The sequence below is a fragment of the Myiozetetes cayanensis genome, unplaced genomic scaffold, assembly GCF_022539395.1.
Source record: "Myiozetetes cayanensis isolate MyiCay16 unplaced genomic scaffold, myiCay2020 scf31, whole genome shotgun sequence".
NCBI lineage: Eukaryota > Metazoa > Chordata > Aves > Passeriformes > Tyrannidae > Myiozetetes > Myiozetetes cayanensis.
Window position 1 is genome coordinate 3,854,171 of NW_026087533.1, and position 25,440 is coordinate 3,879,610.

A 25,440-nucleotide genomic window follows, 5' to 3' on the forward strand; every position below is an offset into this window, starting at 1 on the left:
TGTTTGGGTGGAGTGCAGTGGAGAGCACCAGTGCATGGCATGAAGAGGAGGTAATTGTGCTTTCACCTGCTATTACAGAGACAGGTTTTCTACTCAGGCTTGCAGATGACCTTCTCCAATCAAACATTAACTTTGCAGCAAACAATCATTAGGGAGCATTTGCTGGCTTTAATAATTAACGCTTTTATTAATCCACTGACTCCACTCCAAGCAACAGGTCTCTCCAGAATTAATTCTGTTGTCATTTAGAGGAGAAAGAAATGAACACCATTTCAAGGCAGGGAAGGAAGAAGGTATTTAGATTCCCCTGCACTTGCTGAAGGTACTGGATCTGCTCCTAGAACTGTAATTATGCAGCTTATTAACTGCCAAACATAAGGCTAAGTAATTTTCAAAGCCTGGGCTTTGAGAAATAGTATTACTGGCAGCCGTGCAATCCAAAATGCAATCAAGAAAGACTACAAACTTTCAACAGACTGAAACTCCATCAGCTGCTCGTTGGCTGCAAAAAATGAAGAGGTCCAGCCAGGCAAATGAACTCCTTGAAATAAGGGAGCAGCTCCTCTCAAGAGCCAGGCAGTGAGTGGAGGGAGCTGTGCATCTTCAGAGCTCTGCTGCACGGAAAGCCCACCTGGGAGGGAATAACTTCTACCTGTCAAGCGAGATATCTCAGCTCAGTGGTTGTTTTGGCTTGTGGGACTTGGTAGTTGTGCTGAGAGCCCCAGGAATTAAAAAAGGATTGGGGGAAAAAAAAAAAAAAAGTGCCAGAGGGACCCCAAAACATGCTGTTGGTGAGTTGCCAGGGATGATTTCGATTCCCTGGCCAGTAGCTCTTTGAAGTGCTGTGACAGAACAAATAAAGTTGCTGTTTCACAAGCTCATTAGAGAGTCAAGCAGATCAGCCACTCAAGCTGGGAAGAGCTCAGTGGTGGTTGTTGCCCTTCCTTTATTCTGCTTCCCTGAATCATCAGCTGTTTCAGGGCAGGCACGAGGGAAGAACAGAAGAATTGAGAGGCAAACCCTGCTAAGGGCAGGAGGGGATCGATACGTGTTGGTTCATGTAACACCTATTAAACATCAGCTCTGAGAAAAACGGGGAGGAAGTGCTGAGAAAATCCTGCTGTTTAATCCTTCCCCCTCCTATGTCTCCCCAGATCAGTTTCTGTGGAGCAAGAAGCATTTCCCAGCTAAAAAAAAACCTTTTTTTTTTTTGTTTTTTGCAGCAAATCCCAGTGCCAGAGCTGGGGGCAGAACCCAGCCTTGCCCTGGGCTTTGCAGAGCTCTGCTTGAACCACCAGGTAGTGCTGCCTTTTGAGGGCTGAGGTACCTGTGGGCTGATTGAACAGGCTCCCTCTCCAGTGAATAACTCTTGCCTTTGTGTCTGAACACTTGAGGGTCATTTTGACTTCCTAAGTGTTGGTGCCATTTAGCAGCACAGCACGAGGATCAGGCTGTCAGTGCATTATCTGGGGCTGTAAATGGAGTAAAACTGCCGGGTTCAGTTCCTCCAGCCTCTCCCCTGGCCAGGCCTGAGCTGCTCCTACATTTCCTTCCTTATTTTCCTTCAGCTCTGCCAAGTCAGAAACGAATTAAAAAGACGGGGATCAGAAGATACCAGACTATTTCATTTAAAATATATGCATAATTTAAGCATTCCTTTTATTGTTACTAACGTTTTGCTGCTGTGGGCAAGATAAGACCCAGGAGGAAGCCAAATATTTTACAAAATATCTGCCAGAGAAATTCCTACCTGTGAACTATTCCTGTATGTCGGGGCCCAGCAAAGCTGGCTGTAGAAACCTCAGCATTACTGATTTGGAGTCTGGTTTTAATGGAAGCCAACAAATGGAATTGAAATTATTAATTTGAAGTAATAGAATTAAAGTCAGATGAACGGAGCAAAAAAATAAATTAATAAACTCAAAATTAAATGGCTAAAATGAAAATCAAATGAATAATTTAAGCGGAATTGAAATTTAATTGACGGTAACAAACCGGTTTGAAAATTGAGCTGAAGGGGACAAAACCATCCAGCCATTTACTTAAACTCTGGAGAATCCCATTTAGATTAGGAAGCCAAAGGAATGAGCTGAAGAAGGTCAGATCCACAACAACAGGGTGTTAACAGGACGTCTGACAGCACTGGGCTGTGGTTTCCACTGCTGGGGCTTGGTTAAAATTTAGAGTAAAGTGTTAATTTGTCTAAAGTTGAAAGAGGATTTGTAAACATGGAGTAGTTTTAGTGTAGTGACTGTTGATGCTGGGCAGCATTTACCATAAACTGAACTTTATAGGAAGAATTATTCTCAGCAGAAATCTCAACCAGCTCCTCCACAAGATCCACCCTCCGTCCCTCCACAAACAATTCCAGCTGCTTGTTTTTAGCCCTAAGAAGTCAGGCACTGGATCATAAACTAAACGACTAAATGCGTTTCACCTGCTTTTCTAAATGCCTAGATAATAGAAATGACAATTTCCACTTCTGGATGGCAAAGGCCTCATGACCTGTAGGATCTTTCAAGGTATTTAAGCTGCAATATTGGTGTTCCCGAGGGGAAGGTTGGAGAGACCAAAATAAAAATTTCCTGCATTTACATCTGACTTCAATCAAGGATCTACGCTGCTTCAGATTCTGGATGTGGAGAGTAAGACAAAGGTTTCTTGCTTCCCTGTTTTTGGATCTCCATAAAATATCCCGTGGAATGTTTACACATTGATGATGCTTTTGTTATGGCACAAAATCCACGTATTTCTGAGCTCTCCGGGCTTCCCAGGATGAACCCCCCGTTTCTTCCCTGGGAAATTACATTCACACTTCTGCTTAAGGAAAAATGGAATATTTTTTTTTCTCCCCCTCCCAAGCCTGTCGGGCTGAGGAATTTGCTTCTCCGAGCAGGGCCGGGCTCATCCAGGCATCCTGGGCCCTCTCGTGGCTGTTGGGGAGAGGACACGAAGGAATTTTCCTCCCTGCAAGTTCTCACTTGCAGAAAAACTCCGGCACTTTTCTCAGCGGGTCCTCCGGACCTGAAATACTTGAACTTCAAACCGCTCTGAACCACAACATTTAGTTTCAGATCCAAATTTACTTGGAATTTTTTGGGGTATTTTAATTATTTTATTTTTTTTTTCCAAGCTAATCACCAATAAGAGACTAATTCATGTCTAATATTTTTTCCCCCGTTAAAACAGTTCAATATTTTAAAAGCTAAGCCTCCACAAGCAGATGAAGCACAAATCCTCCCGTGATAAAAATTGCTGGTAATTATTCTAACGTGGCAGTTAATTCAGAGAGAGGTCAAAAAAAAAACCCAAAAAAACCCCACCCCGAGCCTAATTAAGGAAAAGAAATTACAGATAAACAGATGGTTCTGTGCCACAATACACCCAAAGAGGTTACAAAAAAATCATGGTGAAAGCAAATTGTTTAGTCAAGGTTAATGAAAGTTGGGACGTCGTGGCAAACACGCGAGGAGGCAGATCAGATTAAGCGAGCACTTACGGAGATAAAGGTTGTAAAATGCTGGTTATTTCAATCTTGCAAGAATCCCTCGGGTTCAGCACCGTCTTAAATCGGCTTTAAAATGCTTGTCGTGCATTCTGGGCAGGGAACGTTTCAATCAGACCCAGAATGGAACGGCTTGAAAGGGGAGGGTGTGAGAAAATCCACCTGAAGCTGCCGCTGCGTTTGTGATCAGGGAACTGCTTTCCTTCCCCCCACAAAAAAAAAAGTATTTCTGGAGCATCTGTAAAGAGAGAAGCCCCTCTTTCCCTCACTGTCACTATTATTTTATTACAATCCAACCATTATTGTTCGTCCCAGCTCCATTTTGATGGGAAATTTCACGTTAATTATGCAAGACAATATAAAGACTTTCACTGCCAGCAGTAAACCCCCAGTATTTTCTGAGCCTGACAACATGGGCTAGAACGGCATAATCACCACTCAGATTGTAGGTAAATGAGCCACTTACATCTGAACTTGATTAAAATGGATTTTTCCTGCCTCTTCTCCTTTATTGGGAATGCTTCAGTCACAGGGATGGGGGTTATTTCAGTGATTCACTGAAGATAGTGTGGCATCTCAGCTTTCATTGTTGTAATTTATGATGTATTAACTTGCTGAGGGTTCGTTTCTGACCTTGACTTCCAAACTGTAAGAAAAGGAAGTGTCCAGAAAGAAAGAAACACATCCCCACTGCCCCCCAAATCCTGGGGGAGTGTTCAATAACCACTGAGCTTATGTCTAAAACCTGTAAGCTTAAAAAAAACCCCACCAAAACCTAAAACTGCAACAATTTGCTGCTGCAGGTGATCAATTTGCTGTAGTACAGCAGTGCACAAACCCTGTTTGGGTGAGTTCAAGTGCAGATTTTGGGTTAAATTCTCTTTGTGCTCTCAGCTATTAATCTTGGGACCGGTTTTATTCTCAATACCAGGCCCTATTGGAAAAGGAAAAGGGTTAAGCTGTTTAATAGAGCATTTTTCTATCAAATGTTTATTTCTAGCTATTGGGAGGAGACAGATTTTGATTTTGAAGTGCAAAAGAAAAGGAAAAAATCCATCTGTTTCACAGAAATGTCATCAATAATAACATATTTGGAGCAGGCAGCTCCTGGACACAGGAATGGCAGGACCAGGAAATGCCAAAAGGCACATTTTTCTTGGCCTAAGAAACTGTCTTGGAGCCAGTTCCTCCAGGGGGTAATTCCAGAGTGCTCAAGGCAACGTGTGGAGGGGGAAGGAACGACTTCCAAACCTGATTTAACAGTTTAGGAAGAGAAAGCAAAAACAAAGCACAGGTTTGTGCTGCTTGAGCCCTTCAGAGGGAACAGGGCCTGGAAGGGAGGGGGGAGCTCACTGCTCTCCTGCTCCAAGGTGGGATCTCCAGCTCCATTTCCAGAGGACATTCCAGTCCAAGCAGGTTTTTCTGTGTTTGTTTTTTTCCCTTTCTGGAAGTTGTTTGCTGAAGGCAGACTGAGTTCAATTCAACCCATGCTTTTAAAGCCTTCCCTTCCCCACCACCACAAAATATGCTAAGGAAGAGGAGCCAGTTCAGCTTGGCACAGTTACAGAATAAATTCTGTGAGTAAAGGAGCTTTTTTGTTAAATATTAAAATGACACACTGCTTTCCGCTCTACTTAGACCTTTTAGTGAGGATAAACCCAGAGGTACCCAAAGCCATCACACACAAGCCCTGCCCCTCCCTTACCTTTGCTCCCCAGACTTAATGCTGGCTGGAAAAACTCCTGGATATTTAAGTTTTATTTTGGCAGAGCTCTCCAGAGTATTTATTCCTCAGTCACGTCTCAGAATTGACTGTAAAAAAAAAAACAATTGGAAAAAAAACCCCAAAATACCCTGGGTGACCCTTCTGCACAGTTATGTGCTTGAATTCCCCATACACTGCTCCTGCAACTACAATTTATGACGAGTCATTAAAACATTTCCCATTTCTGGCATTTCAATATTTAAACACCCAAGGGCTTGGCTGGGGGGAGATTTGATGCTTGAATTATCTCCCTGCCCCGGTCCTGGTGCCTGCAAATCCCTGCACCCTTTCCTGGAGGAGCATTTCCATTTGGAGCTGAGAGGAGGGGCCCCAGAGGGTCTGTTCAAACTGTCAGCTCATCTCTGATGGGTTTTGATTGGGAAGGGAGCTCTGTGTGCCACAGAACAGCCATAAAATAATCAAGTGACCTCAGGGGAACTGGGAGGTTCAAGGCAGTGCCTGCAGCAGGATCATGGGATAGCTGAGGCTGGAATTTCTTGGTACCTGGAAAATGCCACCTGCAGGTTTAGTGCAGGCTGAGAACAATCCCCTGTCAGGAGCCAAAGCAAGGAGGGGAAAACCCAGCTCATTTACACCAAAATCAGATTCCCAATAAGACATTTGCCAACAGGAGCTGTGGCTGCTGAGAGAATTGGGCAGAAACACTGAAAACAAGGGAATAGTTGGGGTTTTTTTTGTTTGTTTGTTTTTATCTAGGCAAGGACAAGGCATAAACCTCTAAACTGCCCAATCCTGGCCTTGCTTTTGCAGGAAGGATGGCTGGAAAGAAACAGGCTAAGCTTACAGGCTTCTGCAATCCTCAAGAAATTCAAATTTACCTATTTCTCCTCTCTTTTTTTAGAGCCCACGGACAGGGGAACGTGCTCAGTTTCTACATGAACACAGAAAAACATCTGTTCTTCCTTCTGTTTGGCTGAACTGCAGAAGGGACTTACCTGGAATAACAGGGTGCTCTTTAAACAAAACCTGTTCTTTATACTTCTAAATCAGGTCAGTTAAAAAGGCCAAAAAAAAAAATTTTTATATATATATATATAAAAAAAATAATTATCTCTTTTTATCTGCAAGAAAATGTTTATTCTTTGTAAACCCCACAGAAAAAAAAAAAGAATGCAGCCAAGACCAAGTATTGAACGAAAACTGTGCCCGAGTGGGCAGCAAAATGGGGGAAACCTCAACACAAAAAAGTCAGTGACAATATTTCATGTTTTGCACAAAGATGGAAAACCTATGACATTTCTGAGTAACACTTTCATGGTGACAATTACACAAGATGATTCAAAAATGCAAATGACAGCAACATGCACACCTGGCTAAAGCTAGAAATTGTATCCCAAAGGAATTATCTGTGATTAAAAGGATGTAACTTTAATGCTTCTATTGACTTGCTTGTCCTACTTCTTTTTGCTTTTCCCCATGAGGCAACATGCCAATTAACACCATAATTTAAAAAAAACAAAAACAAAAACCACAAAAATCTTTTCTTTTCAGAAGAACTTTGTCCTTCCAGAGTCCACTGCACATTTGCAAAATCCTAATGTTGGGGTTGTTTTTCTGCTTGTTTCCCCCACACAATTTGGCTTCCCACCCCTCCAACCCCCCCCAAAAGCTCTGAAACACTTCAGAATTTGCCAGTGCAAACACTTTCTATCAATGTATAATATACATTTTTTAACTTAAACCTTTGTGCGATTTATGAGTTTCCTTTAAAACTCATTAGAAAAAAAAAACCAAACAAAAAAACAAACACCCCTCCCAAAAAAACCAACTCCTTGGCACCACAGCTGAAAAACATTCAGCTCCATTGAAACTGTCCAACACAAGGTGATATAATAAAGTGTAAATCACAGCTGAATAAAATAAAATAATAATTAAAAAAAAAAAAAAAAGGAAAAAAAAAAAAAACAACCCAGAACTGCAGGTTTTATTAGCCAGCTTTACAGTCTCTTGTATACAGTACATTGCACAGCTCCACCTTCACGTTAACGCTTCTGGATTAATATTTGTGCCTTCCACGATGCAGAATAATCAAGGCAAGTTACAGAACACTGCTGAGTTTATATCAAAATAAACAGAAGATGTAACCTTGGTTTACCATGAACATCCAAATTACCATGTACAATTTGCAGTAGACTCTGTAATGAGCTTGATATATAAGATAGATGACAGTGAAGGGGGAAAAAATAGTTTAAACTATCAAGTTTCCTCTTGAAATGTCTTTTCCCAAGGCACTGTGAACAAGACTGTCAGCAATTCTCAATGACTAAAAACACCAATGGGAATATAAATATTTCACACAACAACCACCGTCACATCATCATCTATTCTCTTACTCTTTCCCTTAAACAACGCCCCTGAAATTTGTTTGGTCCTTTGAGGGGGGGTAAATCAAATTATCTTCTGCAACATCACGTATTTGCATTTAATACATCTATAAATCAAAGCTTTGTTAGATTATTTAACCCTTTCACTGGAAGAACTAAAGATTTATTTTTTTTTTCCCCTCACTATTTCTGAACGAATCTGCAAATTCATTTTGATTATCAAACCAAAAAGAAAAAAGAAGAAAGGGTTCAAAATCAAGCAAAGCCCTGTATTTTTTCAAGAGGAAACCATGCAAGAGTACATAAAAAGGCAAAATTGGCTACTTGAAAACCAAGAATTGTTTTTAATGCATTGGCCAAGGAAAATAAAATTGCAAAGTTCTGTGAGGTTCTCTAAAAATTTACAAGAAAAAACTGATGGGCAGTTCTAGTCAATCCAGATGTTCTTTTATCCTGTTTTAAATGACAACAAATACAGTCTCACACAATACAATTTCATCTTGACTGCAAGAGACACTCCTGTGTGATGCCTTCAGCATGACAAAAATCACTGGGAAAAAAAAAAAAAAAAAAAGAAAAAAAAAAAGAAAAAAAGGAAAAATTGGCATTCATTTCTTCAAGGGCTGATAAACAGAGGCATTGGGATCGAGTCCAGAAGGGCTGGTCTCCACAAATTTGGAAGAGTAATGTGGGGAAACAGGACTCAGAGTGCTGGTGGCTGCAGTGTATGTTATGCTGGGCATTACTGCCATGACTTCTGCAATCTTCTGTTTTAGGTCCTTGATTTCCTGATCTTTTTGAATGATTTGCCCTGGAAACAGCAAAATGACATCACTTTAGAACCAGCAGCGTTTGCCACGTCCCTCCCCCACCTCCACCAGCAGAAGGGGGAGCTGGTGAAGTGCAACACTCCCAAGGCAGCCAGTTCTTTATCCTGCCATCAGTAAAAGCACAACCTGTGTAACTCCTGCTCGTGCTGAGGAGCTGTGTTTAATTCATTACCCCTAATTAGCCCACACCATAACTAAAGGCAGCTCTTCCACGATAATCTCACGCTGTTGGCGCTCACAGCTGCACCACATCCAAAGATTGTTTCTACGGCTCAACAATTGCCTGCACTTTTCCATTCCAGATTTTCCAAAGTCCTCACAAAAACAGAAGTATTTGTTTATTGGATGTGTTGTTTATTTTCAGAACTGTCCCGATTCCCGTCATTTTTCTAACCCCCCTTCTGTGCACGCTCACAACCATCACTGCAGCAATTTAGGAAACCGGGGAAAGAATGACGCCAGGGAGACGAAACAAAACAATTTCTCACCCTAATCAAATTTTTTCCTGCAATCAAACAAACTTCTGCAGGGAAATTAAACGGGTGTTAAATCCAAAGGTTATTTAATTTTGCTCCGAGGTTTGCCCAGCTGCGCAAAGGCCGGGCTGGGCAGGGTTTTTTCTGCTGGTTTCCTGCTCCCCCTGGTGGCATCACCACGTTTGAAACAGGTTGGGTGTATTCCCCCTCCAATTTGGGTTTTATTTACTTCACGAGTCATAAAATATTATTATTATTACGAGGATTCAAAAAGACAACACCTTCATAGACGGCAGCTATTATTTCAGCTCTTAAAAGAGAGAGCTCTTCTAGCTCTTTAGAAGACCTCCAGCTTTATGTAATGGTTTATAAAACATGTAGAAAACAATCATAAATTAACCCAAAACACCCATCTTGATGTTTATTGTCAGTTTGGTAGCAGGGGGGGAAGGAGGTCAGATGGTTTAGGCTCACACTCACCCCCTCATTGGGGCCATATCCCACCCACCCAGCCACATTTCCATGCCTTTTATTTTTTTCCTCAGGATTTAACCCTCCACTGGTACCTTGGGCAATCTCCAGCTGCCTTTTTGCATCTCCTAATGCAGAGAACAGATCCAGCTTGATCCTGGTCTCTGCACTCAGGCTGTTCTCTAAGTGCTGTGTTTTATCCTGCATGGCTGAAAGTGCTGACATTAACACCTCCGTATCCTTCTCGTTTTCCTTGTACTTCCGCAGCTCCTGCAGGAATAATTAGGACAAATGTTATCCTCGCTCCCTTTACACAGGAGAGAGAGGCTGAGAAGCCTTCTGCCTTCCCCACAGTGGGCCTGCTATTACCACTGTAAAATTAAAACGCTGGTTAATTAAGGACACTGTAATATTACCTCCAGTAATTACACGCGGCCATCAAACAAGTGATTAAAGCCGTAACGAACGAGGCGTAATTACAGTGCAGTCAGCACCATTTACTCTGTGCCTCAGCCCCTCCATCATTCACAGCAAGACCCTCCACCCAAAACCCCAAAATCGCTTCCAAGTGCCAGCTGAGCCTGCCACACACAGCCAAGGGATGTGGGATGTGGGAACACTTCCCACCAGCAAAATGGCTGGAATCACAGACTCAGAAATTCAACAACATCCAGCCCAACTGCCAGCCCAGCAACCACCACGTTCACCGTGAAATCACGTCCCCAAGTGCCACGTCCACGTGGTTTTCGAGCACTTCCAGGGATGGTGACTCGACTACACACGAAAATTATCCGTGCTTTTAAGTGAAGAAACAACAACGCAAAGGGGAAAATATTCATGCCTGCAACAAAAAGCTTCTCTAACAGTTTGAAGGTGCTAATAAGATTTAAGAGCTTAATTACAGCTGGTTTTAATTGTTTGAAAGCCACGCTGCTCGTCCTTCTCCACAGATAAACCACCCTTGTTCTCAAGGGTTTGGTAAACCCGGGAACAACAAGGCTGCGTGTGTTGTTTGGAAACAAGCTGACAATAACACCAGGTGGGTTTGGAAGAGACATTAAAAATACACATTCATGCAAATCGTCAGTTGACAGTCCGAGCACATCTTTAGGAGCAGACATTTGAAAGGAATAAGGTCAACTCCGACTGGCACATTGGAGCTGTTACACTGTTAACATGCCAGACACTGTGTCTGCCACAAAGTATTTTCAATATTGAAGCACTTTTCTCCCCCAAATAAAAAAAAAATGCCTGGCCAGTGCTTCAGACTGCACTGAGTAAGCAACCTGTGTGAATTATATAATGATAGATAAATAAAGTGGTGAATTACATAAATCACGTGAGTGAAACAGATCTGTGCCAGTAAATTCGTGAATGTCTAATGACAGAGACCAGCAGCAAGCTCCTTGTATCAGGTACAAAAATGTTGTTGTTGAGGGGGATTATATCCTCAGTCTACACACACCAGCGGGTTCGGGGAGGAAAGCTGTCATTTAACCAACTGAATGGTGTGGAGCTGAGAAGATTAACACACTGTCTGATAAACCCTGGTGCAAGACATGCCAGACAAACATCTGAACAGCACAATTACTGACGGTGCCGACTGCCACTTGTGTAGATCCTTGGATTTTTTCGGAGGGCTGAAAGCTCTCCCTGTGATGCTGATCTGAGCCCCTGGTGCTTTGTGATTACCTGAACTTTCATTTCTAGCTCTCGTATCTGATCTTCTTTCAGCTTTATGTCAATTGTTAACTTCTTGCACTCTGTCTCCAGCTCCCGGATGCGATTCCGTAGAGTTTCAGTGCACTCTCCCCTGCAGGAAAAAAGAAAGGAAACATGAAAAGAGGAGAAGATGAAATAAGAATAAGGCTGTCATTCCTCCACTGTTTATACCATGAAAATTAATATAAAAATTGAAGGATAAAAAAGAGGAAGCTAACTTTGTTCTTTGCAGCAAAATGGTAGCAAGAGCAGAGCAGAGAGTTATACACCATGTCTTAGGAAATTTAGAATATTTATGAAATAGGGAGAACAGAAGAGCAGAAATAATTCTTTTTAGACATTTGGAGCACCCACATTTGTGCTGTGCTCCCATCTCTACACCTGGGGGACTGCTGAAAATCCCAGTGCTCAGCACTGGCAGCCACTGGCCAGAGCAGGGAAATTCCAGAATGGGGGATCTAAACTTGGTATTTTGGCCAATGCCACTGCACAAATCCTCCACTCACAGTCCCCACGTGCAAGGAAGATGTTCCTTTTCTCAAAGCAGACTTGACCCAAGCAGGTACAACACCTCTGTCAGCACAGTCAAGGCACAGCAGATAATTCAGAGCACCGTGTTCTAAATATGCTCTTCAGAGCTTTTTCACCCATGTAATTCATATTCCATGGGCAAATGTAATATATTTATATTTATTAATATATTTATATATATGAGCAGTGAGGCTCAGAGATCTCCCAGTCCTCCCTCTGCCTTCACACAAATAAAGCCTAATTTTTTTTTAAAAAGGCATAAAATAAACCACTCCTTTAGGTACACAAGAGTGAGAAAGGCCTCCCCAAAGCACAAAGCACCTCGTGGCAGCAGCAAAGGCCACAGCACGTGCAGCAGTTGCTTCTTCCAACTTCTTCCTCTTCTTCTCTTCCATTAATTGCTTTTCTACAAAGGTTCGTGCCTCCTGCTCTGCCTTTAGTTTCTTCTCCAACTGGCTGATCATCTGTTTGTCCTTTTGTTTCATTTGTACAGCGTTGTGCAATCTGGAGGGGAGCAGGGATGGGATTCAATGGGGGATTTTATTTTACTACAAATGAATTGGTCAGTGGTCCCAAATGGGCCTTGGTGGATTTGCAGGCAAGACTTGCCTCGAATTTGGTAAATAATAATAATAACAACAGTTAAACAGTAATTAAATATAAATATTGAATATGAAAATATAAATATTGACAATATAGAATATGATACTTACACATTATACAATATAAACATATAGAAAATATAATTGTTAAAGAAAAACATTAAATATAAATAATACAAATAATGATAATAGCCAAAGAATTAAATATAAATACAGGACAAATATAAAAATTTAAATATTTAATAAATATACGATGGATATACAATACCTAATATATAAGTAGACGTAATGAAGACGATATAAATATAAAATAAACTATAAATTCTATAAATTACTACTAGATGCATATTATTAATATTAATAACACCAGGTAGTATTTTTATTAATATTTATATTGATAATTATAGTGGTTATTATAATGATTATTATAATAATAAATATAACCATTATTATAATTTCTTCCCCCTATTCAGACCTCGGTCATTATGATGATGATGATGATTATTATGATTATTCCCCTCTTCCCAGGCCCCCCCAGGTGCCTCCACACGTACTTGTTCTGCAGCAGCTCGTTTTCCTGCCGGAGCTGCCCCATTTCCGAGCGGATCCCCCGCTCTGTGTTGGTCAGGGAACTGATCTGACTGCGCAGCTCCTGCTCGATCTGCCTGCTGGCCTGCAGGTCAGCCTTTAGCTTCTTAATGTCCTGTTCCAACCTAAAAAAAAAAAAAAAAAAAAGAGAGATTTTTAAAAAGACAATTTCGACTTTGATTTCCGCTCGCCCGACGGTTCGAGCGCGTTACGTAAACTCCGCACCATCTGCCACCCGCTCCCCCCACCCCGAACCTTCAGACTTCAAACAATCAGCTCTCAGAAATGATGTGCATCCTGGCTAAAGAATTGGGTTTTATATAACCACACATATATATTTAGCTCCATGTATATACACACACACACACACACCTCAGAACCTCCCACAGCAATTCGCTTTCCCCTCCAGGCGCCGCGAAAGTTGTAAAACAAACCCCATGGGATTAGATTTTCTCTCAGGCCTGGGAAGTTCTAATCGAGGGCAGATCCACAGATGGACAGATTTCACTTCTCTCCATGAATTCTGAGTTTCATTTATTAGCTGGAGCTGAGCTCTGGGCCATACTGCTGAATTCTCACCTAAACATGTTGGTATTTTCTTGCAGCACATGATGTGAATGTTGAATAATGAGAACGTGGTAAGTCATCCACAGTTCAGGAGTCAGTAAATTTAGTTTTAATTGCTCCTGAGCGGAGACCATCTGCTATCCACTCGAATTGTAGCTTTGGAAAGTTCTTGAAGATTCATGTAATCTCGTTAATTAAAGTATTTCCAACAAAAAAAATGGTTAAATAAAATACACGGTTCAGAAGAGAGGCACTCAGCTCATTTTAATTTCCCCCTACATTTTCAAAATAAGGTTATTGATTTTTAGAATAAAAAACACATCACAGGTGACTAATCAACCTTTTTTTAACTGTGTTATGTACTTATTTAAAGCCAATACACCTCAGCCATTCTCACATAATCCTCGTTTGCTCTGCCAGTTATTGATTTGAAAGTTTTTAAACGTTCATAAAGAAGACAGAGATGGTTTTATTTCCTAGGACTTGCACAGAATTAGTGCCAGTTGAACATTAACACTCGAGGAGAATATTCACAAAAGCCAAAAAGAACTGCCCTTATTGACACTCAGTAGTACAGATAAATGGTTACAGCTTTTTGCCTTCCTAAAGAAACACTTTTGGGCTTCACTGCAGGAAAACCTCAGCCTAAAAGGCTACTGAGAGATGGAACAGCACGAGGCACGAGAGCATCCTGTGCCAGTGAATCCAGAGTTCAAGTGTGGAATCATCAAAGTTATGGAAATGCATAAAAAGGATGTCTGTAATGGGCTAAAACTGCACCAAAGAGGTAAATGAACAGCAAGGAACAGCCTATAAAGAACGTGGCTGGGCTGCACTGAGCTGGCTTTCTACTTAGACTTGAACTGCCCTCCTGGTAAGACCAACTCCTTTTAGTGTAGTACAAACCATGGTCAAATGCACCCTTAAAAAGAAAGAAAAAATAATAATAATAATAATAAAAAAAATCAACTCATACCTGTAGGCAAATAGCAATAGTACAAAGCAAACACACATTTCAAATGCGAGTCCAAAAATAATTCCAACACCTCGGACTGTGTTGCTGAAAGGAAAGAATTTGCAAACCCAACCAAATATTCCTTCAGCCACACAATCCAAAAATGCCAGCAGGTGTTGTAGGTGTTATCAGGCGTGTGTTGTCACCCTGTTCAGGGTGTTGGGTGAGAGATTGGACAGTGGTTGGGCAAAGCTGTGAGAGTTCAACCTCATCTTCCAGTAAGCAGCAGCTCAGTGTGTCAGAAAGAGTAAACTTCTTAATTAAAGAGAGTAGTAATTAAAGAAGATGTAAGAACCACTCACAGACTGTTGTGTGCCAACAGCTGATTGGTTTTAATACAGGTTTTCATAAATAGGTGAAAAAATGGCTGGCAGGACAATGCAAGGGAAAGGACATAAATCCCATTTTCCACTGACAAGTACGCATACATAACTTCAATATCCATGTCTACAATAAAGTGATAACTGCAAATAAGACAGCTGTAAACAGCCTTTTCCCTGTGGCTCAGACCATGTCAAACTCGCTCAAATAAGATAAACCAGGATTTATTTTGGGTATTTAGTATTCCAGGAAAAGAAGCCCCGATCAGATAAAGCCTGAATAAATCAGAGGTGCTGGCACAGGACAGGCTGAATTTGTATTTTTGGCAACAGAGTACTGACATTGGTTCAAGTTTCTGAAGCCATCTGGTTGGTGGCATTCCTGCACCTGAGTGCTCATGGGGCTGCTCCAGACTGTGCTGGAAGAAGAAACCTGCAGGACCCATGGAGTGCATTCAAGTGGGAGCAGACAGGATGCCAGCTTTCCAAACCAGGGGCAAACAGGTGAGGCCACAGAGCCACAGCTTCCCTTCTCACTCAGCACGGCCTGCAGGGGCCAACCAGAGCCGTGGAGATTAAATTTGTGAGGCTCAGGCTCGGGGAGGGGTTGCACCTTCAGGAGAAATCAGATAACAAATCTTTTCCAAGTCAGCACCAGACAAAACCATTGGAAATTGGTCTATCGATGGCCTTGTTTAGAAAGGAGCTTTAAAGAAAAGATTTTAGCAGGTTTTAATTACCCCTTCTCATTATGCTGTAGGTTTTGCTACAGCTTTAAAATACCAGAGCAGACGTTTTCTGCAAATTATAGAGCAAATGAATGCTCCTCACTACCCAAAAGGAGGGAGGAAGATCATAATCCATCATAATGCAGGGACCAAATGTTTCCTACGTGGTTTCTCTCCCAGCCCTGCCACAATTGGATAGAGATACAACTTCATTAAAAAAAAGACATGAATTTAGTTTCCCCTCAAAACCACATGGACTACTTTCATCCTCTATCAGGCCACTCAACAGTAAGAGAGGACATTTTCTCTAAAATAAAAGCACATCATCAGGATAACCCAATGCAATGCCATAAAAGAAAGTTTCACTGCTGCCAGCACAGACCAGTGCATGGAGTTTTCTCTCCTCCCCTCTGGTATAGTCTGTATTGCTGTTGCAATGATAAATGACCAGCATTTTTCAAATTACTGTTATTCTTACTATGATTTCATTTTCTGCTTACACCTCTTATTTCCAGGCTTATTGGAAAAAGTTATTTACAAAGGAGGGGGGAGTAAAGAATACCTGAGTTCTAGAAGATGCTTCTCTCTATTGCTGCACACACTACAAGTCATTCTGACACAGAACCATTTTTAAAATGAGGTTTTTTTGGTTGCAAATTATGATGTTTATACAACTAAGGTCCATTCTTTCAGTTTGTCATTACTCTAAATGCAGATTTATCCATTTTCGTCTCTCAGCACGACCTCATACCATTCCTAATCTCACTGATGAAGAGAATTAATCAGGAATCACCTCACAGACCGAGTATTTTTCCAAATGCTTCAGGGAAGATTGATGGATCAACTTAAAGACAACTCAATTCAGCTTAATGCTCCTAAGTATTGATGTCTGGAGAATAACACACCCCTGTGGCTCAGTTTACTCACCCAGTTAACTCCATCCCACAACCACCTGGCAATGGTTCAGGAATTAAACACAATTTATACCGAAATTAAAATTTTAAAAGACCCAGGAGGCACTCAGATGCTTTTCCAAAGCCACATTTTTTTCCCCTCTTTGTTCTGTTCCTGCTCCTTTGAAGTGGCCAGCGTGATCCTGCAGCACTGAGGTTCTGCCGGAATGAACACGCTGGTACTTGCAGCCCCTCAGAGCATTTTTCATTACCAAAAAAAAAAAAAAAAAAAGAAAAAAAGCCAGTAATCCACAGAGAGAAAGCCAAGATACTTATTTTTCTCCTGCACAGCATCGATCTAAGCAGCTGGCATTTCAAAAGGTTACTCTGCTTCAGAACAGTCCAAGCAACTGTGTTGATGGTGGCTTGAAAACGGTCTGGAAGAAGGATTGTCTCCCAGATTTCTAATTTACATCCTCAGTTCTTTCACTTTTCTGTTCTGTACTTGCTTTCACCCTCATCCTATTGCAGGAAATCCTGACCATCACCCCACTGCATCAGACAGCAGGAATCCCTCTGGCACATTAATGCCATTTCAGGCACGGGGTGGGGATGAGGAAGAAGCAGCAGCACACCTTGGCCACCAACAATGCCACGAAAATGTGCAATAATTACCATCAAATGGCCATACATTTACATTAAAACTTTCAAAGCCTGTCTCTGCGGGTAAGAAAATTTTAGGAAAGCAAAATAAGATGTGGTAGGCCAGCTCTTGCTTCACAAATACCTTCCTTGGTCCAACTGCCAGAAGGTGTCATTGTTATCTCTGAGAATAATTAGTACATAAGACAGCTTGTTTCATCACCTCATGTGCCAAAGGCAAGACCTCTGTGGATACAGAAACTTCTGCCAAGATGCACTGCCAGGTTTTTGTGTGTGTTTTTTTTTTTTTTAAGGGTGTAAAAAGGCAGAGGCAGGTCATGATTATTGCTGGGTAATAAGCAACACATAAAAATATAAATTCTGCAGCAACTGCAGCTCAGGCTTGTTCCATACACTGAGCCCCTAAACCATGAACACAGCCTGTTTCACCTCAGAAATTACAGTGGAATTGTAAAAAAAGTGAACCTGTTCTGTACCTGCTGACAAACAACAGCAAGTGCAAAGGGATACCAAGTTTATCCATGCACTGGATACCAAATGGATCCCTCCATTGGCCCAATTACCACAGTGCTGGGAAAATAAGCAGCTCAGATCACAGAGACTCAATTATTAAGTGCTTGACAAACAAACAGCAGGTTTCAGCATCCCTCAGAAGGAGATATTCATTTCAAATGTAGGAACAGCAAAACCCCTGAGATTACTGGCAAGGCTGATCAGTAGGGACAGAGCTTCTCCAATCCCTCAGCTCTCGCCATCAGGATGACAGTAACACAACATAATATTCACTGAGACACCCTCTCCAGAAAACAAAACACACTCAGGCACCAACCATCTACCAGGCAGAACAAAAATAAAACCTCAGCTTCGAGTAAGAGCAACATTGTATATATAAAATATATATAAAACCTAATTAGTGGCACCCTTCTCACATATAAATGTCACATCAAGTATTTAGAAGTTAACAACCCTGCAAGACTCTTGTTCTCAATACCCCCATTTTTTTACTGTCTTCAGCCCTGTTATTCCCAACTGCCCAGCAGCCATAAGGCATATTTCACATTTAATACTGGTTAGTCAGCTCGGGGAAATCATTTGTGAACACAAAAGGAAAGCAGCTTGGTTTTGACATCCTGCTGCGAGTCTGCTGGACACGAGGTTATAAAAAGCATCTTTATTTGGAAGCTGAGCAGATCTGATCTGAAAGTCGGGCACAAATGCAGGACTTCACTCAGCCCTTTTCAGGGTACAGAACTGATGCAGCCTGAAAGTTTAATAACAGGAACGAGTAGTACTGCTGGAAGCTGGAAAAGATGATGAACAAATGCCTCACGCTCCGGGGACAGGATAATTGACAGGGTTCAAAGGAAAACAACCATGAATTTTTAAATTTAAGTGCATTCCATCCCATCCAATTTGCCAGTTAAGTTTCTACTTCCATTGGTGCAGGAGCTACACGCTCAATCTGAACAGAAACAAGATTTCATCAATGCTTTTCAGCCATCCTTGTTTGGAACAAACTGGGAACACAGGCTGCTGGTGTTCCCAGTGCTCCTGGCTCGCCTGCTCGGGGAAATGAGGGTACAATAAGCAGGGACACGAATTTGTAGCACAACAGCCACATCACACCCACACATCCCATAAAAACACTCCACAAACAAAAGACTGGAGTAGTTTAATTCACTGTCAGGGTGAGGCTACGCTGTACAAAGGCAATTGTGTGCTCTGTCCTTACCCAGGGAGTTACAGGAGCTGGAATTCTCTACAAGGACACCATCTAGTTTATTGTATCCTCACTCCTGCATTAGAAAACCCACTCTGGACAAGGAGTGACCACCTGGTCTAAGCTCACGTTGGAGCACATCAGGATTTCGATGTGCAATTTAAAATTTAAACATACAAGGTTTAAATCTCCTTCCTTGTCACAGCTAGATGGGACAAAATTCTTAGTGTGGCAGGTCATCCTTCTCTTTTCTCAAGACTTAGGAATGTTTTGAGCTGCAGCAAACTGAACTGACCTGTTCTCTTCTTCAGTGAGCAAACAAGCCATATAAAGAGTACTGAGATGCCCAGCTGAAAAATGGGAACACACAAACCCAGCAGCCCTGTACAGGGGTATTTAGGTGGAGCCTTGCTGAAGGCAGAGCCATCTGCATCCCATTAATCTTGGCTGAATTTGATTCACAGATTAGCTGCTTTCTTATCTGCTGCATACAAGTTTCTCTACAGACACTAGGTATCAATTAGTCTGGATATTTAATTGGCAGTGACATGTCAATCAATGGCAGTGTGATTATCAAAGGGGAATACAACATTTGCACTGAAGTGATTGTATTCCCATGGCACAAATCTTCAGGGACAGATCAGAGGCAGATGCCCAATTATCAAAAGGTACCTGCAGGGAAAACAAACCTGGATCTGCCAATGAGCACCAAGGATTTGTTGGCCAAGGAGTGTTTGAAAGGAATTAAGAGAGACCTAAACCAGGTGGAAAATGGTGGGAAAGGGCATGATTGTGCAACAGTTTTGTTCTAGACATCTCCCCATCCCATTGTGAACAGTCACACCCCACCTCTTTCTTACCAGCACTGTTCTGGTAACATATGACAACACCATATGTCTCAGGATATGCTGCAAACACTGAGCTGCACCTCAGAAATTCATCTGCCTTTAAACTTCAGATGAGCAGATGTAAAGATGTGACTTTTTCCATGTTTACAAGTTTACAAGGCAGCTAAATTAAATCCCTGTGACCTGTTCCTAAAGCAACCAAGGCAGCAGGAGCCTGAGCTCAGCACCACAAGGAGTTACCCCGTGACTGAGCCTTTGCCTCTCCACTCGTGAATTAAAGATGAAAACAAAAGCCAAGCATTTCCAAAGGAAAAACAAAACAAAACAAACCCTAAGACAAAACACCATCAAACCCCACTGAATTCTCTAGAGAGTTAAAGGTCACTCCATGGAAGAGCTGTTGGGAACAGATGATTTTCCATGTTTCTCTCATGTCTTCTATCAACAAATCAGAGCTATTTCTTGTGCCCCACAACACCCCTGCGAGGAAGAAGAGCATCCTGTTCTGAGGTAGAAAGGGAGCCACTTGCTCAAGGCTGCCTATCAAACAAAAAATTAGGAGCAGAACCCAAAAGGCCCAAAAGCTTTTAGGGATCTTAATCCATCTGTTTTGTGACATCATGAATTACATTTTTCTAAGGCAAAAAAAAAAAAAAATTTAAAAAATCTACTGATTAAAAATGTACTGAAACGCAGGGAGGATAAACCAGGCATTACACAATGCTCAGATCAAACTTACCTTACCAGTGCATCTGGTTTGCTTAGCTGGTTATTAGGAATACAATTTTCCATTAAGTCCTTATGTGTGCTCGGGCTCTTGCTGGCACATTTCTGTTTTTTCTCATTTTTAGTGGATGAGGAGGGGATGCTCCCATTGGTTGCACTGTGGCTGCGAGGTGAGGAGTTCACAACTCCACTGACATTTTTGTAATTTTTGGACGAGGCAGTGCATGAGTCCTCTTTTAAGAGGTTTTCTGTACTTCCTACGAGATCATTATTTAATCTTTTACTATTGATATGGTTTTCCATATATTCAATTTCTTGTATTTTAGAGTCTACAGGTTGCAAAATATTGTTATTTATTCCAAGGTTGTGTTTCTTCGCATCCTTGTCCTTTTCTTTCCCTTTTTCTCTATATTCTAGCTCTGGCAACGTTGAGGATATTTTTTTATTGGCTGGAATGCCTCCATTGTGCTGCAGGAGTATTGAGGAATCCATATCGGATAATCCTTTGGCTGCTGCAACACCAAAAAGTGAGAAATAAATAAATAAATAAAAAAAGACTTAGTTCATTAGATCAATCAATACTGTGACACAGAAAGAAAAATCATTATGTACATGTCAATCACTCCTGCAGAAAACAATAATTACTGGAGACTATCTAGGAAAGAAAATCTGAAGCCACGTGGTGCTTTAAGACTTTTTTTTTTTCCTTCATTACAGGCAGGAAACAGTAACCAAGGGATTTAATAATAAATATTAGTGCCTCCCAGAACACTGCCTGACCAGATTAATGCAGTTGCTAATAAAGAACTAGGCAGAGGGCACATAATTCACTCCTCCTGTCATATTAACCACTGCCAAAGTTCTTTTATTTTTGGCTCTTTCTGAGTTCGCTGCACTTCCAGCCAAGCACCAGGGGCTGGAGCAGCTCTTCCTTAGCACGTTTGGTGTTTGTCTTTTCTTTAAAGAGCAGAAAATAGAAAACACATTAAATAAGGAGTGTAACTTGCCTTCCTCTGCCTCCCTCTCTTGCCTTTGCAGCATCTGCTGCTCTGGGGGCAGTGCTTGCTGCAGGAGCTGCATGTAGAACTCATTCTCCTTCTGCACTTCTTTCTGTTTTCTTAAACGCATTTTGTAGCTGACGTAACTTTTAAAGCCAAAGCCCAAAGTCACAACAGGGTAGCCAATACTAAAGAAACAACAACAACAACAAAAAAGGCAATTATTACTCAAACTGTAGCCAAGTAAGTGGATACCTGTGGATTTACAACTTTTCAGGGACAATGATACATAAAATGGTTTCTGAGGTACTACAGTAAAGCTGCAGTTCACAAATGCAGGCAGCTCTTTATCGAGACAAAATGACAGTTCATTACAGACAGCAATTAACTGCAGCATAGATTAAAGGATTACAACAATGCAATTGCACCAGGCATAGCAAAGGCAGCTTTGAGACCAGCACCAGCCTAGAATCCCACATCTTTTAAGGAAATAACAGCAAACACAGCAGAGGATCCCAAGTTTTGTTTCTAAAGGGCTGGGGAATGGAGATTCCTCATTTAGGAGACTGACCTTGAGGCAGGAGGCAAAAAACATCTAATCTCTAAACTTAGCTCTTCCACTTCTCTCACTGACAGGTAAGACATGAAGGATTTCGCTTCCAGCCAGGCTTGGCTGTTCTGTTTGTTGATGGGAATGACAGAACTTTGGAATCGTATTTTTTGCATATCAGCTTCATCACAGAGAATTTAAACGTTCTTATTAGCTTGTGCCAACTGCACCAACACAGAACGCTAACAAATCATGCAGGGGTGTTCCATCCAGGAGCAAACATCAATAAATAAAAATAAATACACGTCTGACACTGAAGGTGTCCTAAATCGCAGGAAAACTCAAGATACAGATGACTGTTAACCATTAAAACCTTCTCACTCTTTGCTCAGTCACAGCCCTGTGCAAATCGTATTTCTAAGTGAGCTGCCAGGATCGTTTGCATCTGCATCTGCCATTATCTCTGCCAATGCCTCTTTTGTGCTGCCCTGTCAGACCAGCTGTGGCTGCAGCTCCCAAACTCCTGATGACAAGCTCGGATGTTTGCATCCAATTCAGCAGCAGAAAGCCCTTCCTTCACAGCTCCTAAAGTGCTTTTGTAACCTATTGTGGAGCGTAATTGGTGTTTAAGGGATCCCTTGCACAGTGTAGACAATATAAATTAAAATGACTGATGTCTAATTTACAGGAGGAAAATCACAGGGAACGGGACCAAAGGATTCCAGGAGAAACAGGACACTTTTTAAACGTGGATCAGTGCATGCTACACCAAACACTGTGGAATAAAAGTGCATTCCTTCCAGAGGTGGATACTCTGCAGTTAAGGCTTTTTCCTGATATCACTCTTCTCACTTTCAAAGAAGAGTTGTGATAAATAGTGTTTGTTTGTTTGTTGGGTTTTTTTCCTGTTTTATTTTCTGTCAGGTTTTTCAACATGAAGCTTATTCACAGCCTGTGGTGCATTATTAAATCAGACACTCATGAGAACCCTTCTCAGGGAAAAAGCAGAGTGCTTTGTCACAGAGGAAGAAGATTTCCATAACAATTTCATAAATTATCAGGGAAACCTATTTCTTTTGTAACTTTTATCATGTATTCACTAGGTGAACACAAACTAATGGCAGGAATTTTCAAGAAATGCTTGGAATATCCATGCTACAAATTTCCTCCAGCTCACAAACACTGTATCCTCAGAAGGGCGACCCTGGGTTCATGTTTACCTACATTTCTCATGGAATATTTAATGGCAGTTGTGTGAGGGGAGAACTGAACAGCCAAACCCTGAACTGAAATAGAAATAACTTAATATTAAATTATTAATTTTCCTGGTGAAATAAAGGTTCATAAGAAAAGGAGAAAAAAAAAGAAAGACCCACTTACCAGTGTGCTGCAAATGGACGACAAAGGTCTACATGGAAATTTTTTAAATCTTTAAATCTAATGGCTGCTTCAATATAAACAAAAAGTATCCACAGTGATACTGTTGGTAAGCACACCCCCCTCTCTATTAGAAGGAAAAAAAAAAGAGAGAGAAACAATTCAGTAACACATTAAAATATTTGCTGCTTATAAAGTTGTTTTTAAAACATTCCAAAAGTAAAGGGAAATTTTCAGACAGATATATAGGGAACTTTAAGAGGTTTTCCCTTCAGAATAAAGTATCTAGGCCATCTCTGTTTTAAACCAATGTAAACTTATCACTCCTTATCTTGGTTTATTATTCTTCACTGAGGCCTTACAAAAGTAACAGATGCACAGCTAATGAAATAGGTTGGCACAGGGAACACAAGTGGAAGAAACTGCACAGGATGAGGTAATGGTACAGCTTATGATCTTTGAGTCAGAAGTGGTGAGCTTGGACTACTTTCTCACTCCAAGTTGGGTATATCTGAGTAGCAGCAGTGAGCAAATCAGCTGAGAAAACAGTGAGTAAGCCCAGCACTGGTTACTCCATATAGAGTCATGCAGAGAACACTCTGCAACTCAGAACTCTCCATCAGGGAACACTTGGGACGCTGGAGTCACTTAATACCCCCAGCACTGGTGGGGAGAGTGTAAAAGAGGGGTCAAGCAAAACCGAGGTCTTAAAGCTCTTGGCCAATGGAAAATGCCACTGGTGGTGAAGATTTCCACAAATCAACACCAGTCAGGAGCTTCAGAAAAATAATCCCAGCATGGTTTGGGTTGGAAGGGACCTTAAAGGTTCCACCTAAAAAGATCACAACTTAAAAAAAGAGCAAGTTCTCATCGACTTAAATGAGCATTTAAAAAGAATAATTCCTAACACTGTCATGAATTAGCATATTGAACTATCTCAGTAGCAATAGATAAAACTGGCCCATCAGGTCTTACCTTTGGGGTTTCTAAAGCATCAACCCTGAGCAACTTCAGATAACGCTTTAACACATTAATACAATTCTAAAAATAACTCCACATTCTCTGTGTATTTGAAATTGGGCAGCAACTGGTTCACAGTATCTCCCATTAGCTCCCACACTGCCATTATTAGAAATGACTAAGTTGTCAGAAAGCTGACTGAGAAACGATCCACACCACCCTGCAAGCTCCTGGGATCTCCTGGCAAGTCTAACAGGAAATATTACAAAAGCCTCAAATCCCAAGAATTTGGGTAGTGAAAAGCTACCTTAAAAAAAAATTTTAAAAAAATCAAGTTTTATTCCCTTTTTTTTTTTTTATTTAGGGAAAGATATACATGTAATCCATACAACAGTGCTCCTGCAAACTAAACCATCTCCCCCCAGCTCAGTTGCTTCATCCAAACCCAAGGATTTATTAGAACAAACCCAAAACAACTAAGGAAAAAAAAAGAGCAGTAGAAGAGTGGGAAAAGAATTCTTCATATATGTCTGAAACTGTCAGGGCAGGCACTGGTATTGCCAAGCCTTTTTCTCAGAAACTCAGTCTGGTTGACACAAAGATTTGGTTAATACAAATTTAAGCTAGGACAACTAAAACAACTAATATTTGAATATTAATAACTAAATAGCCCACTCATTGGCTAGTAGGAAGAACATAACACTGTGCTCTGGAATTCCTGTTTATACCCCTTTCAGTTACTGATTATTTAAAATGCACCCAGACGTGCAACAGGTGCAAACCTAAAAGCAAAAAAGAACATTTTTAACTGTAACAAAACAGGATTAAAACAGATGTGGACTAAAAGGCACGTTCCTAAAAGCTGTGAGTCAGGAAGTTGTAAATAAAGAACAGTGACCTACCTGTGTGCCAGACATACTGTACCCAAACATAGGTGCTGGCAGCAAAAAACAGCCATTGTATGGGTATGAAGAGCAGACAGATTATATTGGATGTGAATGCTACACAAACAAAAAATACTGAAAAGGCCTAAAAGAAAAGAGGGGTGGGGGAAAGAAGAGTGGGTGGGTTTATTCCAGGAAAAATAACCGGTTTGTTAATGGTGAAACAATGATTTCCATGTAGAAACACTAGTGCTGGTTATAATCAAGGACAAAAACCCCGAGCAGTTTGACCAAGGAAAGGAGAAATTGGAGCAATTAAGAGAGAACAGGTACAAATTTGTGCCCATCCACTCTTC

The 25,440-nt window shown here is 41.2% G+C and overlaps 2 protein-coding genes and 1 long non-coding RNA gene across 4 annotated transcripts in view; 1 reads left to right on the plus strand and 2 right to left on the minus strand.

Annotated features, from left to right (window-relative positions):
• Nucleotides 1-6,144, minus strand: part of LDLRAP1 (low density lipoprotein receptor adaptor protein 1) — a 42,621-nt gene extending 36,477 nt beyond the window's left edge. The window contains exons 1-2 of the mRNA XM_050326572.1: nucleotides 5,211-6,144; nucleotides 3,972-4,151 (exon numbers count right to left, since the gene is read on the minus strand). The gene's annotated coding sequence lies outside the window, so the exon portion shown is untranslated. The remainder of the gene's footprint in view (nucleotides 1-3,971; nucleotides 4,152-5,210) is intronic.
• Nucleotides 1-9,584, plus strand: LOC126645788 (uncharacterized). Its single transcript, XR_007630159.1, has 3 exons — nucleotides 1-50; nucleotides 6,133-6,281; nucleotides 9,467-9,584. It is a non-coding gene; the product is annotated as an uncharacterized LOC126645788 (long non-coding RNA).
• Nucleotides 7,184-25,440, minus strand: part of MACO1 (macoilin 1) — a 27,567-nt gene continuing 9,310 nt past the window's right edge. Inside the window, exons 3-11 of one of the 2 annotated variants that reach the window (XM_050326564.1) lie at nucleotides 25,103-25,229; nucleotides 23,244-23,367; nucleotides 21,323-21,501; nucleotides 20,329-20,824; nucleotides 12,802-12,960; nucleotides 11,967-12,149; nucleotides 11,085-11,205; nucleotides 9,488-9,662; nucleotides 7,184-8,426 (exon numbers count right to left, since the gene is read on the minus strand). In XM_050326564.1, coding sequence (XP_050182521.1) covers nucleotides 8,224-8,426; nucleotides 9,488-9,662; nucleotides 11,085-11,205; nucleotides 11,967-12,149; nucleotides 12,802-12,960; nucleotides 20,329-20,824; nucleotides 21,323-21,501; nucleotides 23,244-23,367; nucleotides 25,103-25,229 — 1,767 coding nt within the window. In that variant the 3' untranslated portion in view covers nucleotides 7,184-8,223. Of the gene's footprint in view, nucleotides 8,427-9,487; nucleotides 9,663-11,084; nucleotides 11,206-11,966; nucleotides 12,150-12,801; nucleotides 12,961-20,328; nucleotides 20,828-21,322; nucleotides 21,502-23,243; nucleotides 23,368-25,102; nucleotides 25,230-25,440 lie in introns of both variants that reach the window. The other variant, XM_050326563.1, reaches the window with a different exon arrangement.